The sequence below is a fragment of the Triplophysa rosa genome, linkage group LG5 (genome assembly GCF_024868665.1).
Source record: "Triplophysa rosa linkage group LG5, Trosa_1v2, whole genome shotgun sequence".
Lineage (NCBI taxonomy): Eukaryota > Metazoa > Chordata > Actinopteri > Cypriniformes > Nemacheilidae > Triplophysa > Triplophysa rosa.
The window spans coordinates 19250363-19273218 of record NC_079894.1 but is presented as its reverse complement, the minus strand read 5'-3'; the positions used below and the strand labels follow the sequence as shown (position 1 = coordinate 19273218).

The window sequence follows — 22856 nt, the reverse complement described above, 5'->3', positions numbered from 1 at the left end:
TCACTACATTATAAAGCATAACATCATACTATTCTACTACATTTCATAAATACATGCAGTTTTTTCCTTTCATACTTACAAATAGATTAAAATCTAATACTTTTCTGCTTTTACTCAAGTAAAAAATTATGAAACGTAGTAGAGAAAAGAATGATATTATGCGTTAAAATGTAGTAAACACATTTTCCCGAGGTAAAAACACTACAAATACTTGAAAACTAAGTAGAAAATACTTCACAACTGTCCACCTCTAATTTATATGAATTCATACAATCTCATTCATGCATTTTTGTATGGTCAGTGTCATGCTTCATTGTTGCTTTTTTCTAGTGAACATACATTTGTGACTTCATGAATTCATACAAAATAGCAACTTTGTAAAACAGCTTAATTCCTTTTAGGTCAGGCTGAAATGTCACATCAAAAATGAACTGTGGTTTGCTATTTTGTCTCTAAGAAAATAAGCCAAAATCAACAGTCCAAAGTCTTCCTAAACACAAGTACCTTCAAGATGACAAATAGACACACAAACAAACACACACGCTGCTATTCATACAGGCTATGAGTGCTCAAATGAAACGGGCCCTGTCCACCCAACCATGAGCACTACAAACCAAGAGCCCATCAGCTTTATTCATCCAGCTGATAAGAGCAGCCAGCAGCAACACAATAACTGACCCGGGAACAGGCGGCTCTTATCAGATAGGTCCCCTCTTGTGAATGAGGCCCATTGAACACTTGCCGAGCTAATGAGAGCTCCCTTGAGACCCATACAGCCAGAGCATGTTAATTACCTAGCAGAGTGGAAAGGTTCTGGACCGGCCCATTTTATAATATGCCAAATGAGAAAAACACTATACAGTAGCGGTAACGTCGGAGAGAAGGCGATACCAGGAATGGAGATTGAATGGAGATGGATAGATGGGTTTACTTGAAACTCATTAAGCAGGACACCTAAATATATTTCAAGAGTATTTTAAGCACTATATTCCACATCCGATCCAGCAGTGAATATACAGTACATTATAGCATCTATAATAAAAACAACACTTAACGCTTGTGTTAAACTGGCTTCGGTAAATGATGACCTGCTTACAGTACGTTGACGAAGAAATTGCTGACAAATTATCAGGAAGGTTGATGGAAAAAAAAATGTTTGGACCTGGATGGTAGTGAATCTGACACTGTCAGTTAAATAAATCAAATCTATTACGGATCATAAAGAAAAATTCAACCCAGGTCAAAATATTACAATTGACTACCTGACAAGAAACCCAACTAGCTGAAGTCGACAGCACAAGTCTTTGCAAATCTTTTTAACACAAACACTTTGTAAACTATTTACATGATTTAATCAATTTAAAAAAAATCTTAATTATGAAGAATATGAAGAATTCATATCAATAATAATCATCATCACCACATGAAAAAATGAAAATTGTGTCATCATTTACTCACCCTCTTTTCAAACCTGTAGGACCTTCTTTCTTCCCCAGAACACAAAATAAGATATTTTGAAGAATGTTGGTAAATGAACAATGGCGGTACCCATTCACTTTTATTGTATAGACACAAAACCAATGGGTACAACTGTGGTTTGGTTAACAACATTCTTCAAAATATCATCATTTGTGTTGTGAAATAACTGGTTTGAAATGACAAGAGGGTAAATAAATGATAACAGAATGTTCATGTTTGGGTGAACTAACCCTTTAAATAATAATTGTTATTGATAACATAATTATTACTTAATCATGTGAAAGAACAGCATATAATCTATTGCCAACCTGGGTTTTGCGTGTAAAGTGCTTCTGAACGTAAGGCAGTATCCCCTGTCATTATCTACTCTGATATCCGTACACTCGCTGCATACACAAACATGCCATCCTTCTGATAAATGAAGTTATACCCAAAAGAGTGTATAAAAACTATGTTTTAAAGATGTGGCCACACAGATATTAATATTTCATGACCGGTACGCTGGCGTCATCTGAGAAAACCATAGAAGGAAAGCGCTACGTACAGAGGTCCCTGTGGAAATGTGGTACCAGCGCTCTACCCTGCCTGACTGCATCGCCACAGAAAACAACAAACGCCTCCGACCAAACGCACACGCACATTTATGCGCGACTGTTGAAAAGCGCGGTCTTGAACAAACATGCGCTGATCAGCATTCAAATGGACTTCCTCGATGACTTCCAAATGAGAAGTGTTGACGGGCAGCAAGTAGGCAGGCCTAATTGAATGTCATGATTTTCCATTATTTGTTGCCTTTTTTAAATGAAAGCACTTAGCTTTTTTTAATTTACGTTTCTCAGTTGGATCCATGAATCCTAATGAATATTTAAACAGGGAGCAGCAGTCTCATCTCCTGAGTGGTCTCCGAGCGTCGCTAGAGCCCTCGTCGGGAAGGAGGGGTGACCATTACCGAAACTCGACCACAGAAGGGCTGAGGAAAAACACCAATATTACGAAAACAGCACTATGGAAAATGTCAGTAATTAGAGCAGGCTGCCATTACAGCGCCAGAGCGGGCCTGGCTAATGAGTCCATTAGCACCTACCTTGCATAAAGAAGACAAGCAAAAAAAGGCTCATTTTAATACATTAGTCCGCTGACAGTTTCACCGTGCGGGCCATTCAGAGCTGCTGACACACTTTTCCGAGGGCCCTGACCTTTTGTTTTCAGAGCGCTGTCTCTGACGAGAGTGTGGATTCAGCTCTCATGGGCATAAACACTGGAGGAAATGTGAGAAACCAACACCTCTTGCCTTCTCCGATTCGTTCGGAATGCAGTCACTGGCCGTGCAGAAGAGGCAACACAATTGCCCATGTGGGCATTAGTCAAGCACCGTTACCAAATTTAGCTGGCACTCAAGGCCAGAGAAACATTTCCAAAAGCTCTCTGTTTAAGTGAATATACGCATTTCACCTTGGCCCAGAACCAACAAACTGTGAAAAGGATAAAGTATTTTCGCTTTTTAATTCCTGAATTTCCCTCCGCTGTCAAATTTCGACTATACTCCAAGGACAAATGTCCTTGCCCAGATGCTTAAAGTCCGAGTAAAGTGACTTTAAAATATGTGTTCTCAGTTTGTCACACAACAGAAAAGTGTTATTAACCACCCAGCCAAATGTGAATGGAGAAAAAAACATCCAAGTAAAAAAGTTATCAAAATCTTGGAAAAATAAGCAGGACTCTCTACTCTCAAACGCTGGGGGCGTGTCCGCTGTTGGCGCTGAAACCACGCCCACTCGCGTCGTTCAACCTCAGTCTCCAGCGCGGTAGGCTATATGTGAATTATGTGAGGATTTGAATTCATGCGCGCGATATTCATCAATAGATGATTCACGAGTTCGCCTATGCAGAAAAGGTATGCGTATTTGGCGTGCTGTCCGGGGAGAGGGCTCCGAGCCCGGCAGTAACACTACTCTCTCCCTCAGTGGTGTAGTCTAGTTTTTGGAAGTGAGTATATTCCGATTCGTGGTGAGGAGCCGGGGTGGTGGAGGGATGCCTGAAGACTGTAGACATGAATGCAGGTTTGACAGCTTTGTCTATTTGTAGTGGTTCTCTCTTGAGCTGATAAGGTAGATGCTGAGATTGCTGACAGCGAACCAGCTGGGTGGATTATCTGATGGTGCTCGTCCCGAAATTTGTTAATTAAACATCATTCATGGAAGCGCGTCGTGATCACGCGCAGTGATCCTCCTTCCATTTGCTTTTTATTTGGCGTGAGATTTGTTTAGTTTGGCAGAGTGAGAGCGTGAGAAAGCCTGAAAGCGTGTGCGTAAGAGCTTACAACCCTGAGCTCGATTGAGCAGACACCTGATGCTAGGCGCTCAGTGATTGGGGAGGGGCCATGCATGCTCGGACGCTCCATTGCGTCATCGAGCCCCCGTTTTAGCCCCGCCTAAAAAATCCTGAACAGAGAATTGGTGAAAAACTGTTTAACTCCACAATTCAGTACTACATACTTCTGAGTCTTTGTAATGTGTTTTAGCAGTACATTTCTAACATCTATTATGTGTTTAGAAACAATTCTCAGAATTCTCTTTAACCAGACTTTAAATGGTTAGTTTGCTTAAAAATTAATTAAAATTCTACCATCATTTTCTCACCCTCGTGTTATTCCAAACTATATGACTACTATCATAATCCATGTGACATTTTTCTGTGAAACACGAAAGAACAAGTGACCTCACTGACAAACACAATGACATCAGGCTGGCAAGCTTTCAAAATGACCTCAAAAATCACTATAAAAGACTTTCGGCAAATGACAACTTGTCTGATCCTTTTAAAAGTAAACACTTGACCTCATTTAGTTCTTTTTGAACAAAAAGTATGTCTTCATTACTATATCTACAGTACGTCTTTTATTGTATAGAAAAGAACAGTGTTGTCTAACGTATATTCTGTACAATATACAGAACCTCTTCATTTGTGTTACATGACTATTCCTTTAAAGGTCCTGTGTGTAGTTTTTTAGAGGATCTATTGACAGAAATGCAATATAATATACATAACTATGTCTTCAGAGGTGTATAAAGACCTTACATAATGAAGCGTTATGTTTTTATTACCTCAGAATGAGCTATTTCTATCTACATACACCGCGGGTCCCCTTACATGGAATTCACCATGTTGTTTCTACAGTAGCCCTAAACGAACAAACTGCTCTACAGAGCGCATTTTGTAAATACGTTATCTCCTTCGGCGAAAATGTGATGACATCGTACTCCTCCGTCAGCCATTGTAGTGCTTCGAAAGAGAGGGGGCAGCGGTGGAGTGAGCCGTTGGTTGCAACTCGAAACCTCGCCGCTAGATGCCACTAAAATCTCCAAATTGCTCCTTTATTGAAGTCCTATAAAATGAGCCTATTTGTCGGTCCATGATACACAAACAGATGCAAATAATTCATTCTTTAATTATCCCCTTAAATTTACATGTAATTATGCTTTTAATTTTGCTTTCCCATCTCTGTTTCACCAGAATGATAAGGTGCCACGCTAACCCAAAGTAGCCTACGGTGCAAAGCGATAGATCCCCATTTCCTAATCCCTCTCCGAGCTGTGTGATATCTGAGAGGTGTCTGCCCGTCGATTAAAAGACTGCTCTCCAAGGCAGCTATTGTACTACCAGCAGAATCCATTTCTGTAGAGTTTGTCACCTGAACACAGATCGAGGATTATTCACAAATCCACATCATAATCAGAGCATAAACGCATCAGCCGTGTGCTAAATATGAAAAGCCATCTGCCTGCCTTATGTGTAATGCATTCACTAAGGTAAAAACAACACGGCCACACGTGTACTTAAACATGTACGCAGACCCCATGCACACGCAGCTATAACTCACTGCCTTAAATGAAGGACAAGAACATATATAAGGTGACCTCTGGCCTTGTGCTGCCAATAAACCTCTGTGATTATAGCCATTTCGTCATGCCGGTCCACGGACCACCACGCTGAAAAATAGCTCAACACGGTCAATCGGCATTTATTGAGTCTTGCGTTCGGTTAGCTGGGCCTTCGGTGCCTCCTTTATTCTCTGTTCCGCTGACCTCTCACATGATTGATTCAGCGGCTGGACCGGAAAAGATACAGCTAGTTTTGTCTTGAATAAGGTTAATTGACCGACAGAGAGTGATTCATTACAGTGACACGTTCTGATAAGATTATTTTGCAAAGAGTGACCGTTCCTTGACCCCAGTGCGTGAGAGAGGGAGGGAAAGTTGCACAAACTCTTGAAACTCGAGGGCAAGAGAGTATGCGAATGTGCTAATCGGCATATACTGTACACTAGTTTTTGCTATATGAACACAATGTAAAACACATTTTTACAAACACAAGAAAAATCACACTTTTTAAAATTCATTGGTTTAAAAATAATCTTCTAAGAACTGAACGCCATTAGCCATGTGATAACAATATTATTGTTATTTAATAGAAAATAAATAATTCTGTAAATTAGCATGAACTAACGTAACAGCAGAGCTAAAATGCATGTATTTTACACACAAAAAAAGATATATATCTGCCAGAGAGTGGTGTGAAGTCTGTGAACGTTTAATCATGAAGGTGCTACCATTAGCTCCTCAGCAGGTCCCTCTGTGTCGCTCCAGACCGACCATTAGCAAACAACAGGAAGCCATTCGGCAGCCATTAAACGGGAAACAGGCAAACGCACAAAGAAAAAGAACAGTAGCCCCGCAAATAGACTCAAACCCGCTCTCTGTTCTTTACTCTGTTCTATTTTCCACTGCAGTCCGAAAGCTAAGAGTTGCGAAAGCAAACGTGCACTGCGCCGATGCTGAGCACAAAACAAATAAAGATGAGTGGGAATTTAGCAGAAAGTTAAAAGACAAATTTCCTCTGTGCTGCCAATTTAATCAAGTAGAGGCTTGATAAAATGAGAAGCGTGTGGGTGGATACGTTTCCTTTTTTAATGTTTAGACGTGTTTGCAGGCTATAGAGAAATCAAAACAGCAACGGCACGCAGCAAGACGAGTTTGGAGAGCAGTCGAGTCTGGTTTGATCTTAGCTTATGAAATGGTTCGGGATGCTGATTGGACAATAGAACATATTAGTTAATCCAAAAAAGTCAACATTAACTACACTATATAGTAATGTGTTAGGGACAGTCAATAAATTAATATTGTAACACTTTACAATAAGGTTGTTTTGTTAGTAATTGCATTTTCAATAATCAACAGTTTTTTTTGCATAATCTTTTTTAATGTTAGTTAATCCAATTGTTCATGTTTGTTCATTGTGCATTTACTAATGTTAACAGATAATTTACTAATGTTAATTTCAGATTCATAAATGTGGGAATTAACATGAACTAAAATTAATAAATGCTGTAGATGTGTTGTTATTTTAATGTTAGCTAATGCATTACCTAACTACACGTACACATACATGTATATATTTAGGAAATATTTGTATGTATATATTAATATTTAAATTATTTATAAACATTTATTATATAATTTATTAACATTAATTATATATATATGTGTGTATGTGTTTATAAATACAGTATAAATGCACAGTGCACAGACCTATTATGTAAACACAAATAACTTTTATTCTGGATGCGATTAATCATTGAACAGCCCTAGTTACAATTAACATTTATAAAAAAAATCACATGTCTAATACTTTGACTGTAGATATCATCTTTGTAAAATAATAAAACAGTATAATAAAAATATAAAATAAGAGTCATGGCTGAAGGGGTTGCATGCATTCTGCGGTGTTCTTCTGCCTAAGAAGACTCATCAGCCCCACTCACAATATGGCAAATATCTTCTAGCTTATATATAAATCCATCCAATCAAGAAGATCTAGGGTTTTAGTTACTATTACACAAGCTGAACTGAAAGAGTTTAATTCCCTCAAACAGCTGGCTTAGATCTGTTTGGAGAAAACTTTTAGAAACTCACCCAACACACACACACACACAGTCACAAACATACTCTTTTAAAATAAAATCTAGACGGCCTGCTGGAGGCCTATGGATTTGCAGCAAGTAAACAGAGCATATAGTCTAAGGAATGCTATGTCTCAATAATTTGTATCCTAGAGCACACCTACCTTCTCCAACACAGAGAAAAGAGGCATACAGTGAATGCAAATGAGTCACTGAAGCCCTCAGCTACTTTCATCACAAACTTATTTGCATTTGTTCACAAACCCATGTACACACACACACACATTGTTCTGAAGCAAACACAAGGAGGCAAATTTACTCAGCATTTGCAAAAGTTACAAAAACCTTATATAATTGACTACCACCTGCAATCCAACCTAACTAGCCGCTAAATGCATTGAAACAGCCTTGCACCATGCATATAAGTCAACATCGTTCTTCACAACATAAACATGCCTATGTAAGTGAAGCATATTATAGATGCCACCATATGGACGAAATATGGGCAAAAACTGCTGCGCAGGCTCAACAAATCGAAAACTAGTGCTAAAACAACGCAGATAGCACATGCCAAAAAGTTTTCCCCAGGGATTTTTTTACCAGCAGAACATGTAAGAATATCAAATAAATCCCATATTTAAAATCTAAAAAATTAAGTATTCATAAAAACTATTAATAAAAAGCATTCATAAAAGAAACAGGAGAACAATATTCTGCATATTAAACTCACGCTGACAGTGGTCCTTATTCTCCTCGAAGCCCGACTTGCAGACGCAGCGTCCGATGGGCACCAGCCATCCGCCATCCCCACTGCAATACATCCTCGGCGCCTCAAACTCCTCTGAGTCATTCACGCAAGATCCCCTCACCTCCACCAAAGCTGAATCTCCACCTGTGACCGTGTCTGGAAACTGGGCCAAATTCAGGACGGCAAGCGGACACTTCTTATAGAACACCCGCAGGGACACCAAAGCAATGCAAGCGCCGACGTCTTGAAACGCCAGGTAGAAGCCCTTCTTGCTCAGGTTGCTGATGTCCCTCACTTCCGTGTTGAGCTTCATGACCCGATCGCCAACGTCGGTCTGCGTGAAGCTTTCGTCGGCGGCGATGGTGTCGATCTTTATGTACTGGCTCTCCTTGATAAACCACAGGTTGGGGTTGTTGGATTCATAGTAGTACATGTTGAAAGTTTCTTTGCAGGTTCCGGGGACCCCAGGCAGGCTGTTACAGTCACGAAGTGTGAATTTAATCTCGATGTAGACGCGCTGTGCGCCGTCTCGCGGTATGTGGCGCGTACGTAGCCAGTTGTTCTGGTTAGCCTCCATCACGTTACACACCTGGTAGGAGCGCATGGGAGTGTTCCTCTCATCCATCACGCTGATTTCCTCCCACTGCCGAACAGACAGAACAACAGTTACGGTTGAAATAAGGTGCATCACTCATAGAGTTGTTCAATTGAAATGTTAAACAGAGCATGAAAACATTGACATGACATTTAGAAGGAAAATACCACTGTTGGTGAGGACAATTATCTTTGTAGCATTCAGTAATGACCAGATTAAGATCTTTCAGCAGAATTAAATACTTTTTCTGTAGGCAAATGACATACATTTACATGCAGGTTTGAATGTCTATAGCTTTGTAAATCTGACCCCTGGATGTAATAAAAACGTTATTCAACATGATTTTATGTGCATGTCTGCAGTCGTGTAGACAGCATTAGTTGCACTACATTTAACAGACTTTGTCTCCCATCATCTCTTACCATCTGCTTCCACTTGTCTAAGGTTCCTTCATTTGGAACACTTCATGCATAAGTAACATTTCACTCCTAAAAAGGAAAGCAAATAAACCAACAAGGGAGTCTTCTAGGGGATTTTCGAATGCTTGGGTCTTTAAAAAAATCTGATTTGCTTCGATAAATTCAGTCCTTCTCTGTATAATTTCCAGTGGAGATGGGCTGAAGGACCGCCAGCTCGGTTTTAAGTGATTACAGAATTCATTATATCTACTGATCAATCTGAATACCGTGCTAGACTTCAAATGCCAAGCGTACAGGAATCATCACTATCCTGACCACTTGAGCACCCACTCGAAGGTTTACCTCATTGAATAGCGCATGATGGGAACAAGTGATTACTTGACTGCAAGAAGCCAACGGAGTTATGGTTTTCTATGAGAGCAGCGAGTCCTTTTAACAATCCTTAATCTGAGTGGCATCTGAATATGGGTGCACATTTAAGCAAACGGTCAAGGAGCCCAAGTACATTCAATTGACTCCAAAAGCCTCATTTTCCACATCAGGGCAAGTATTTTATTCCATGCGACAGCACAGTCTGGAGCGTACATCACTGGCCCCTCCTGCCATGATCTCATCGCATTTAATGATGAGAGTTATTTGTGACACATTTCCATTAGCTTACAGTTAAAAAAACGATCGAGGCACACGAGTCAATTGCTAGCGCGGGTCGGCTTAAACTGAGCCATATGCCTACTGGTTAGAACGGGTGGACATCGCATATCAAAGCGGACGCTAAACGTCTGTGCGTTCTTTCCCTCGAGTGCAATAATTTGGACATTTGAAGGATTATTTATACAGGCATAAAGGCAGGTTTATGCTTCTCTGTTTATTTATTTTCAAATGTTGGTCTCAAGTTAACCGCTATGGAAACTTGTTTCGGGAATGCTTTGTCTGAACTCATGGAGTATTTTACCACAGACGGGTGGCTTTTACAAAAGTCGAGAGGATTGCGTTACACACTCCAGATGCACAAGCACAATATAGTTACACATTTCGATATGCCATGATGGCGTATAATCATATGAAAGCAAACCGGCCATATGTGATTCATATATTCCTAAAAATATCGAAGCATATGCCGAAACGTTCACACGTCCTCCTACGCAAAGCTATCCCAACACATCCCAACACATTTTGAGTGAAAAACAGGCTATTTGGACAGAAGGTAAAGCTTAGCCACTCTCAATCAAGGTAGCAGTCACAAGTGTGACATTGGCGTCCCGTTAATTAGCCTCTCCAGCTGTCCGCATCCCATCTAAAATACCTTAACTCCCCGCTCACCCTTCACAGGGTCCGACTGCTTTGAAGCCAGGCGAATATGTCAGTTCATGGGGTCTGCTTAGCCCTTCATTGGCTTAACTTAATTGCAGCACACAATCATCTGGTAGTTTAAGATACTTAAGCCCAATTGACTTTAAATCCCTAAAAGAGCGTCTGTTTTAAGGAAGACGGCCCCTTTTGCATGACATGTGATTAGGGTTACCTGTTTTCTATCACTCGGTCTGAATTATTCCCTTCTATTTTGGTAACAGACACGCACACATACCCTAAATGACTACGGCCGTTTGAGAGTCGATCCAAAACAAACCTTCCACATCTGGGATAGGGAAAGCTGTATTAGTCTTGACCCCCAAAGGTCAAGTGGCAGTCGATTGAGTCAGTAAGGTAAATATCCAGCGGAGGTGAACCGGCCGCTTCAGGGACGTGTTGGCTTTTCCTGCGAGCCTCACCAGATGCAGCACAATCGGCAGGTTCGGTGGGTCACGGGTCGCTGCAATAATCCGCGGGTACGAAGTGTAATCCGCAGGTGTGAGACCTGAAGTGGCTTTACAGTTCACTCCCATTAAATACATGCAAAACAAAGCCTACTTCTAGTATAAGAAAATCTAAGGTAAACATTGCAAAAGGATACGAGCGAGTGTTTTATGGGGTGCTATTTACAACAGACGTAATGTGGGAACAGGACTCTGATGCTCAACTGATACATGCACAGGGAACGGTAATGAAAGTCTTTGGATCTAGACAACATTCTATTTGAATCTACATCTGATTTATGGCGATATATGAATGGTATTGTGTAGTTATGCAATGAAAGAAGGTCTATTTGGGAGCTTGTTGCGAAACCAAGTCTGTATCCCAATTCACCTACTATGCACTAAAGTACTACTTTGGATGGGACAGAATATAGTAAGTATTAGGGGTGTAACGGTTCAAATTACACACGGTTCGGTTTGTGTCACGGTTTTATGGTCACGGTTTCGGTTCGGTTTGTGCTATGTTCAGGGAAAAGGGACTACTGACAAATAAAAATAAGAACAAATAATCAAGCTACAAGTAACAGCACCAATAAAACAACAGAGCAAAGCAGAAAATAAAATAAGATATTGTATAATATACCTTTTAAGGTAGAAATGGATTAAAGTAATCAAATAAAACATAACATTGCATATGTACGAATTAAATAAAGATTAATCATAATTGAAGTTACAGAAGCTATTGAGTCACAAGCAGTGAGTGATTTCCTTGACTTTTAACAGACAGCAGGAATATGCTGCTGTCGCTTTAAGAGGAATGAAACTGATCCGGTACACTGATACTGTACACATGAGTTGTTTTTCGTCTGTTTCCTCCGTTCGAAGACATAACCTACTATGTTAAGATACTGGACAAGAGGGTGATGACAGCATAAATGACTGCTCATATTACAGCATACGTCAATCCTATTGAAATTTGTCTACGTTATTTGATTTGTTGTAGGTATTAAATGTGTATCCATCGACAAACATACATTAGCTGAACTTTGTCAGTCTGTTTTACGCATTATAATTTCTAACGAACCATATTATAAATGCGTCGTCAGATTTAAGATGAGCCGCGCGTGGTCCAAGCGGAATTTAAGGTGCTGTGTGTAATTTTTTGGAGGATCTGTTAACAAAAATGCAGTATAATACACATAACTGTCTTCAGAGGTGTATAAAGACCTTACATAATAAAGCGCTATGTTTTTATTACCTCAGAATGAGCTTTTTCTATCTACATACACCGCGGGTCCCATTGAATGGAATTCACCATGTTGTTTCTACAGTAGCCCTAAACGGACAAACTGCTCTACAAAGCGCTCGGCAAATAAGCAAAGTAAGCGTAAATATGTTCAGCAAATAAGCAAAAACGTGACGACAACTTAGTTCTGTGTTAGCTGCCGAAGTTCTTCGAAAGTGGGCGGTGGAGTGAGCCGTTGATTGCAATTCGAAACCTCACCGCTAGATGCCGCAACGACCTTAAAAACGGCTCATGTAACAATGCAGCTAATTTAATTAATTTGTGACTTCATTTGTGAAATTATTCATCAACTACTGTGACCTTTAGCCTTGCATTGCTCACACATTTTTCTACAACTGATTAACGACCATCACAAACTCCCCCCTTCACTAGCAATTTTTGTGTCCAAAAAGGATTTTATGTTGTACGTATAATGTGTGAATTGGGAAGCAGCCCAGGACAAAAAAATCCCCCTTTAGAGACTCCACTTATCTGCTGAGAGGATATAAAGATGGGTTCACCCACATTACACCAGCGCAGAAAATCACTACAGTAATCCGCTAATCTTCTTGACATTAATTTAAGCAACCTGCAAGGAATATCGTGAATATTAAATATGACCAATCCTATATCTGCTGTTTGGCTTAAAAATGGCAGTAACACTTTATTTTGATAGTCCACTTTAGATATTTTACGTAACTTTACAACTTAGTCAACTACCAGTCAGTAAAGTAGACTGTCTCTCTAATATCTAATAACACTTTACTATAAAAGTCTCTCAAAAAACTGAATGTCAACATACATATAAACATATAATCTTGTACTTACTCTAACCTAAACCTAAAACTCTATTAATACTCTAATGAGATTCAGTTGAAATATAAATGCAATTAATTGAGAGTCAGTTGACATGTAGTTGCAAAGTTACATCTAGTCAGTATTATGTCTGGAGGACTATATATAAAGTTGACTATGACATCAGCATTGTGGATCTGCAATGCATCCTGGTTATCTTTTAAATTGTTTGTGTTGTCTACTATCATGTTATTCAGACAGTTTGTCTTTTAAACAAAATACAAGTTATGCAACATATACTCTATTATGCAAATGTATTATTTCTCAATGCGAGTATTGTCTCCCTTACTATTTTCAGCATTGTTGAAAAATCATTCCCAAATTCTCCTCGTCTCCAGATTTAGCCGCTCTTGGCTCAGCTTCTGCATGTGCGACATCGGGCAATCTGATCTAGCCTCTGACGGCTCTATTAAATCATTTAAAGGGTGTCTGTGAAATCCAAAAGATTGATTTTCTTTTAAGCTTACCATGGTTTTTGCTAACTTGATTCTTTTTAGACCACTTTGGGTACATCAAAAAAAGACGGAGACGGCCTCCTCAACTCCACTCAACGTAAACCGCTCCCTCTTCTCCCTCTATGGCACAGGGGATTGCGTTACTACTTTAGAGACTCTTAATCTTGACGTCTTCCTCGAATAAATTGGAAGCAAGCGACCGGGTAGGCGGTGTTAAGCCGAATTGAGCCACTCTTGGCTGGAAACAGGACTAAGCTCTCAAAACCCTCCATTGATGGTAGACTTCATAGATGACCTTGAGAACACCTCCCATAAAACAGTAAGGTTGGATTGATACCAGAATTTTGGCTTCAGCATGATACCGCCCTCTGCTTGTATTGATACAAACTCAAGCGACGGATGAAATGAAACTGGGGCTCTTAAAAGATTCAATGATTCAACGTAAAAAATCTCAAAAGTGTTTTGGTCTCACTGTCTTATTAGCGTTTGCAAAATTCTTGTTTTAAATTTGTTTGCTTCAATGATAATCGAACTGATTCATACATAGGCTGCCATTGACTTTTTCTGGAATCTGGATTCATTGCAGCAACACATTGATTTTTATGCTTGACATAACACTGCATTAACTGCACAATTTCAGGGACAAAAATGTGCAAAATTACCCTAAAAAAACAGGCAGCTTTATAATACTTCAGAATATGCATAGGGACCCCCTTTCCCACAGTCCAGATGTATACAGTATACGCCGTATCCCTGCTTATGAATATACATCTGACCATGTGAAATTCCAGCACATCTAAAAGGCGACGGCATGATTAACCATGCTTGTTTGCAAGAAAAAAACATGTACGAGGGGTTCAAAAGTGTGTCGAGACCCAGGAGCACAGCTTCATTTTAATTTCAAAACAGCATGTAGGTCCCTACGCAGTTCAAATCATTTTGTCTAGAACATGCACAGGGACAAAATACGGCATCATTTTGGCTGGGCGCATGAGTCAGAAATGATTAAAGGCATTTGAGGTGGCGTGTGTTTGTGTCTTGATTTTGATCGGTTGTGTTACTTACCCCTTCTGCCGGGTAGGCCTCCCAGCCAAGGTCTCCCAGAGCGGACATGGTGTCCAACAACGTAACTACAGAGAAAGAGAAAAAGAAGGAGAGAAAGAGCACAAAGGAGAGATAAAAAAGTAATGATTCGTTAAAGTTCAGTCAACCTTGCGACATATTGTGAAGAAAATAAGCTGGTTAGATGGGATGGCATATTTGGCGAGTAAATCACACAACCGTTAGAGACAATCAGGTTCGTAGCCTGAGGGACGAGAGTCTGGCCCTACGGTTTAAATCAATGCCCTCGTTCTTCCTGTGGAGAAACCTAACGCTGGGAGCCTATTACAAGAAAACGACTGTTTTGTAAATCAGAGATATCAATAAAAACACTTTTATGACTTACACAGCGTTACGGGCAAAACAAAGTTTGCTCTCAATCATGGTATTGATGGTTTTCATTTTCATTTCTGGAGCGAGTGAGTGTGTGCCAAGGGGATTGGGTCAACAAACCGCCTAAGTGGCTATTTAATTCTGGTGCCGGTCTCCTCCATCCTGAATGAGTCAAACTGTGTTTTTCTACTATAAGCCGCATTCCAGGGTAATTAAGGGCTCGACACCATTCATTTTTAATCACTTCAGATGTTGCTTTTTCATATTGAGAAAAAGATATAATAATATTTGCTTTAATAATGCATGCAATGCATCGCCCCTGTGGGCTGTATGTTTGGAAATGTTCCGATTTATTTTTACAATTATGTTGGGCCGTGTGAAGAAACAACCTATATTTCATTCATTATTAACTAAAATCTTCACATCCACCCTAGCTTTTATTTTCCCACATGCATGACAGCTCATGGGAGAAGAAGCAATGTACAATTAATGAACAAATTATTCTTTTGTAACAAACCTTTTTCAATTAATTGATTGATCTAGTTCATAAAACCGATCTGAAAGACGTCATGAATCAGTGAGTCAGTCACTGCGGTTACCAGATCATGAAGATGAAGAATAATGAAGTTATATGATAACTTTGTGTACAGATGAGAGTGCAACTTGAGAAAAGCTTAAATATCATGCATAAGTCATATGGACCACTTTTGTAAGTTTTATAGGTGCATTTGCAACCTTTCTTAAAGGGATAGTTCACCCAAAAATGAAAATTATGTTATCATTTACTCACCGTATGACATGCTTTCTTCTGCAGAACGCAAAAGAAGATATTTTGAAGAATGTTAGTAACCGAACAATGGCAGTACCCATTCACTTATATCGTATGAACACAAAACCAATGCAAGTCAATGGGTTCCATTGTTGTTCGTTTACCAACATTTTTTTTAAATATCTTGTGTTCTGCAAAAGAAAGAAAGTCATACAGGTTTGCAATGACAAGAGGGTGAGTAAATGATGACAGAATTTTCATTTTTGGCTAAACTATGCCTTTAAACTATAAAAACCTCAGTCCCCATGTAAACACATGGAAAACAGTATATGAGAGAATTTTCATTGTAAGCTGAACTATCGCAGCTACATTTATGAAAAATAAAGGTAAAATATCGCCAAATACAGTTAGAACTGAACAAATGAAGTCATATGTCTCTGCGTATTGTATTACTGTGTATATAAACAAGACAAATACCTAAACACACTCTCTCTCACATCCACATACTTTTTCATTCTTGTCTTCTCTGTGGCCAACAAGCACTTTCAAAGACACATTTCCAGTCAATGCTTTAAGATATCAGCATAAGCAAATGCTGAGCAAGGCACATTTGACGTATTGGCAAGCATGCAAGTTATTGGCATGCAGATCTTAAGTGGTTTAATAGCCTTGTTTGTCTTTCACCCTCTAAAATTCAATGTTTTAACTAGATTTGGTCAAGCAAGGTAAAAACTGAACATTTATCGCAGTATGAGTCACCTATCCTTTCTGAAGACAGAGAGGTGTTGATGTAAGATTAATGGACTAGGATTCATGTTTCATAAATAGTTTCCCCTACACTGACTATAATCCTTAACTCGACGAGAGATCTACTTCATCTCTGAGTGCTGTGCACCACAGAACAATCCAAAGTATATGGGTGAGAAATTGTTCTGGTGACAGTGGTTAGGTTTGGTGCAACATCACTATGGCTATAAAAATAGAAGTGATGAAAAAGCGTACAGAATTCTCAAAGAATCACTCAATAAACCTCATCCCATAGGACAGAGAAATGAAATGCCAAATGAAATCTCTTTAAAACCTCAATTGTTCCTAGATAGTAACAAGATTAAAAGGAGACTTTGGCTTGAGACTGGCTGGCTCTAAGATATTTCTACTGAGAAAAACTCTTTTATATTACGTGCCTTCTCTAAAGTTTCAGAAAAGATCTCAACATTTTAGACAGGACTCAAATTTAGCAACAAATGAGACATCATACATTTCTCATCAGATTCTAACAACACATCATCTTTTCTGTTTGATCCGCATTCATTGTATAGCATTAAACTCTTTCTTTATGTTAAAGGGATAGTTCACCCAAAAATGAAAAGCTTACTCACCCTTAAGTTGTTCCAAACCTGTATAAATGTATTTGCTCTGTTAAACACAGAGAAATATATTTGGAAGAATTTGAGCAATTTTCAGTTCTGGGACATCATTCACAAAGAAATATATACAGATATGGAACAACTTGAGGGTGAGTAAATGATAACAGAATTTTCATTTTTGGGTGAACTACCCCTTTAACAATTGTGATTTGTTTTACATTTCTATTCCTTCTTCTGATTTCAGGAAACGTCTAAAGAAAAGTTGAAACTGAAATGAACCTTAACTGAGAACTCCATTAAGTCTCCTGAGCTGTGAAAGAGCAAACTCAAATAAAAATGTCCCCTGGGATCTTACTCTACCGTTTCCGTCTAGACCCTCTGGATTGATGAGGAGCACTTTTCCAAAGAGCTCAAAGAGTTTCCAATGCATAACACCCTGGTGACAGTGACATATGTAAATAAATAAAATTGCACCGAAAGTGTGTCAGAGCGTTTGCGGAGGCCATTTGCGCAGTGAGCAGGTAACATTTCGCTAAGGAAAGGTCACGCTTTAAAACTGCATGTGAAAAATACAGCTTTTCTGTGGACTCTGTTTGGTTAAACGTGCTGATGTCTAGCACGCCGGCTAATGGAGGGCGGATGCTGACACAACAGCCGAGGGGCTGAGAACCACTCATTTAAAAGAGGAGAAACCATTTTAAAACAACAGAGGAAGGAAGACAAAACAAATGCGGATAACACATGGATAACTGTTATATCAACAGCTACTGGTGAAGCCTTTGAGGGTGAAACAAAAATGGTTCAGCCCCGAGACCTTCATTTAGGAAACAACAACTCCATCTTCCTCTCTGAGGCTTTATAAGCACAACCATGTTCTTTTTCAACGGAATCTCTGTGTCTTAAGGGCTTTATGTAATAAGCGCACCTCCTATCTGGAGCAGAAACTATTATATGTATGCGTTCTGCTATATTTCATTGGGGGTTTTGCTAAGGCTAGCATCACTATCAGTCAGATTTAGGGTTCGTGTATTAGTGTTAGTAAAGTATTAATTTCGACATAAATGATTGCACAAAATGTGTGAAGGTCTGCCATTTCTTTTTGAAACAATTGAGTGATTAAAAAAATGTATTTATTTAGATTTCAGTAGGGATTTTATTTAGATTAAGATTAAAATGTAAAAAGTAATACATCCCTAGACCCAGGGCCATCTTTTGGGCAGTGCAACTGGTGCGACCGCACCATGCTCCGCACTCTATGGGGGCTCCTCGGCAAGGGGAATATTAAAAATAAAACTTTTAAAAATCTTGAATTGATTTTAGTGTTTTAGTTGGGTTGTTTTTAAGTATCTGAAATCTTACTTTTTTCACGTGTTTTATCCTGCTTTGCACAGCGGAGTAGAATGAGTGCCTACTGTGTGGAAAGAGTCAGCTGCAAATGTGTCTGGTCCTTCACAGAAACTGAGTGAGAGTATGCATGAACTAAAACATCTAAAAATGCGCATTTTGTTCTCTGTAGCCTATTTAGTTCTCTGATGTAGGATATTTTTATTTGCTATCACAAACAGGTATTGTTGTTTGTTACAATGGCAATGTGTGTGCTGAACCACTGCCGTCTCTGTCACACGCGCACACGCGTCACATGGCTTTAAAAAGTTTACATTATGGTTTTTATGAGCAAAACCTCTTAAATAAGCTTATTTTACTGTTCTATTATATAACTTTGATTTGTGTTATGTTTTCGCACACTTTATTTGTTGTAGCCTACTTGTACTTGTATTCTGAAAGATGGTAATTAATTTAGGAGAGATTGAGGTTTCCCCTCACACAAATGCAATGTAGCTAAATCTATACTACTATTGACTTTGCGCATTGAAATTCTATTTGCGTATTTGACCAATGAAAAACTGTAGTAGCACATATAACCATATACAAGATATGATATTAAGACAGAAAAAGTGCCAGCCAGGTAGGGCTCTGCGTCTTCTAACTCGCACTGGGCCCCACCCCATGCTTGGGACGGCCCTGCCTAGACCTTAAGTGTTTCACTGTGTCCACAGTCCACTCTCTCGCTCTGTTCTTCTGTCTCAGGGGAAGTGGATTTGTCCGCCGGACGTGCTAACTTTGGCTGGACTCTCACGGCTAAAAGACTTGTCCATTAGCAGCCCAGCCCAGCTCATGTTCATCATTATCCAGTAAGACCTCACACAAAACATCAATGACTTGATACTGATTATCAAAAACACTTTACTGGAAGAGCCATATTTATCCCGTCATTTGTATTGCTATGTGATTTGTCAGTTGTTATATATTTTTCTGTAGCAGAGCATGGCACTTGCAAAACCAAACCGTTATCAAATCTCAATTTTACTATGGCTGGGACGATATATCGTGTAATTCTTATGGTCAGTTTCTCAATGAGTTACGGTTAAATGCCACCATTTTCAAAAGCCAGAGGGCGCTCTCGCGCAGAAAGTTCGAATATGGGACACAGACGAAGAACGATTTACACACTTAGTTCCAGGAAATGCCATTGGTCATATTCTATCGCTGTTTTTCAAACCTTTTCAGGTATTTTCATCATAGTAAAGTATATTTATAATGATGATGTTTGACGAGTGTTGCAAATGCACGTTATAAACGACGTTGCAATCTCGTAGTGATTTTAGATCGAACAGTTCCTACTGATCAAAGAGCCGTAGTTCACAGAAGAGCTGTGCAAAAAAACATATAATCGAAGCCTTTGCGATTTCAGTCGTCCCAGCCCTAACTTTTACCACTATAATACCAATCCTGCCTTATTGCACATTTTGACCGAACTCTATTTAGACACAATGTCATTTACACTAATGGTCACCTTTCATTTATACCTCATTATCATTGCACCTTTCTATATTTCTTGCACTGGTCTCTAACCATCTGAACCTCATAACAAAGTAATTTGCATTTGTGCCATAATAACATGTGAATATATTTTTGCTATCGGAATGTGTGATTAGATGTTAAGTAGCAAGTCAATGACAATAAAGTTTCATTCATGGTCCAGTTAAATTACCCAATCAATATATTTTTAGTGGTCAAACATGAGTGTGCATCACATTTTCGGCCTGTGTAAATGACTAGATTCGATGTGCGTTTCCACACCGGCACTACACTTGCTATTTCTGGATTGTCTTGCCGAAGGTTTTCACATCAGTGGATAAAATGCCCATGCTCAACGCTCTAGCTTTGGATGTGGGAGTATGCTTGTTTGAATGATGGTTTTTATGAAATGAATGCACATGAAAGTTGCAGAGTTGGGTTAATTACATTCATTTGCGGAAGCAACTAGTTTTCAATCATGAATTGTAATTACAAATGCTCACGGTACAATTTCATTTGTATGCAATTTGTTTACCTTTGATGAAGAACAGACAAAACGTATTAGAAACATTTTAGTGAGCAAACCTCTTTCCCATCATCCTTTGTAAAAGCCAAAAAACACAAATCACCAGTAACAAACCCGATGCACATCATTTTCCCTTTATATTGTTGCTTTAGAGCTTTCAATCTTCCTGTATTGTCAATAATTGAAATAAATCATGAACTATGAAGCCGTTTACTGCTTTGTTTTTACCGAACAAAATCACTTTAACTATGGAAGGTAAATTAAATAATTTTTTTTAATTAAATGAGGAAAATTTCATAATACATAACGGCGATATGTATTAAAATGTGTGTTAAAATAAAATGATTTTATTTTCATTTTCAGTTTTACACTGACAATGCGTTGTCCCTGTCAAATTGAAAAAGAATAATACAATTTGTGATTTCATTTTCACTAAAATATGAGGCAAGACTGCCAATATGAAAATGAAAAGGCAAATGTGAAAAAGAAATTGCAAAAACATTTTTACTAAGGTTTTAATTAATGCTCGCGCAATAATACTGACACAATTCAAATTAAAATGTAAACTTATTTCGTTTTCATTTCCAAAGTCATGCAAATGACATGTTAATCAGTGGGTGTGGATGAACGTCTGCACTACTGGGAACACCCACAAAAACGTCATATCCGTTTATGCTGTGGGGGAAAACAAACCATTCGAATGAACGTGTGGAGACCTTGTTAGGCGCTTGGTCTTAGATCTCTGTAATGATTACGACTGACTTGTGACATTTGCATGACTTTGAAAATGAAAACGAAATAAAGGGAAAATCAAATGAAAATCAAACTTTACATTTTAATTTGAATTGTGTCAGTATTTTTGTGTGAGCATCAATAAAAACCTTTGTAAATATGTTTTTGCAATTTTTTTTCACATTGGCAGTCTTGCCTCGAGATTTTAGTGAAAATGATATGTCAAATCACCAATTGCATTTTCTTTTTCAATTTGACAGGGACAACGCATTGTCAGTGTAAAAATGAAAATACAATTATTTCATTTTATTTTTCATTTTGGCACATATTGTGCATGCAGTTATGTATAATGGTTAATCTGGTTTTCATTTTCCTCATTTAATTTATTTATTTAAATTCGGCAGGATTTACCTCCCATATTTAACACACATATTTAATAAAAACTAGGAGGACTTAAAGTTCACTCGCCTTTGCTCAAAAAGCGACAAACACCTTTTAAAATTGACCTGCATGTGTATCCAGACTTGGCAAATCGTGCTGTAAAGACATAACTGCCTTTAGCCATTATGTACTGTACCTTTGTGAAAGTGGGTGTTCGGCTCTTACTATCCAGGAATAAATAGAAAATGTAGAAACTGACTTATGACTCAAATTGGCAAACGTAGCATTAGGGCATTTACACTGATTTTACACTCTCCTTGGTAGTGGTGGGATCCTGCTGGTATTCAACGCTGTTAGCACACAGACTGATTCATTTTCCCATGACCACCTTTGCTCTCCGCATGCCCCGCAGACTGCGCAGACTCTTCACAGGGTTTTGGTTTCAAACAGGCATGCTCACATATCGATTATTGTCATCTTGTTAGCGCTTTACATAGGGGAAGAAAAGCTTAGAGACTATGGGACCATGTTACTGGAACAGCCCCCCCCCCCAGATACAAGACAGAGTCCAGGATTTTATTGTGAGAAATCAATAAATATGACACTTTTATAGTAATCTATTGATCTGTCATACTTTAGGTCCCTTGTATTAGAGGATCTCACAAAGCAGAGGTGGTTTTGATAACCCTTTGACAAAATAGTCAGGCGGCCTTTAAATGACCATTTAAAGAAAAATCATAATTCGCAATTTGTATTTGTGTACAAGTAAATATGAAATGAAATAATTGTTGCATTAAAAACATTTAGTCAATTTGAATTGGTAATTGAATATAGTGCCCACAAAAATTACATTTATTTGTGCATACTTTGGACCCATACCGTTTTAGAGGCCACTAGCATTAAAATGTGTAGAACAGACGGTCTCTTTTAATTCTCAACATTCGTGGTGCTTTCTGTCAAACTTTCTCACTGTAGATTCTGTGCAGGTCTGGGCATTGGCCAGCCTCCTCTTTACATATCAGCATTATCAACACATTTCACTCCATAACCAAACACATTCACAAATTAAGACCAACCAAAAACCCTTTCTGGACCTCTCTCTTTCTTTGTCTATCTCCCATGATGCTCTGTGTCGACTGCTCCAAGCCAGGGGCAATTACGCACACTTTTATAAAGCTCAGTGTTCCTCTGGCTGTGATG

At 38.8% G+C, this 22856-nt stretch overlaps 1 protein-coding gene across 1 annotated transcript in view; it reads right to left on the bottom strand.

Annotated features, from left to right (window-relative positions):
• The window catches only part of epha4b (eph receptor A4b), a 117634-nt gene that overhangs the window by 85301 nt on the left and 9477 nt on the right, over positions 1 to 22856 (bottom strand). The window contains exons 2-3 of the mRNA XM_057334208.1: positions 14654 to 14718; positions 8169 to 8829 (exon numbers count right to left, since the gene is read on the bottom strand). Coding sequence (XP_057190191.1) covers positions 8169 to 8829; positions 14654 to 14718 — 726 coding nt within the window. The remainder of the gene's footprint in view (positions 1 to 8168; positions 8830 to 14653; positions 14719 to 22856) is intronic.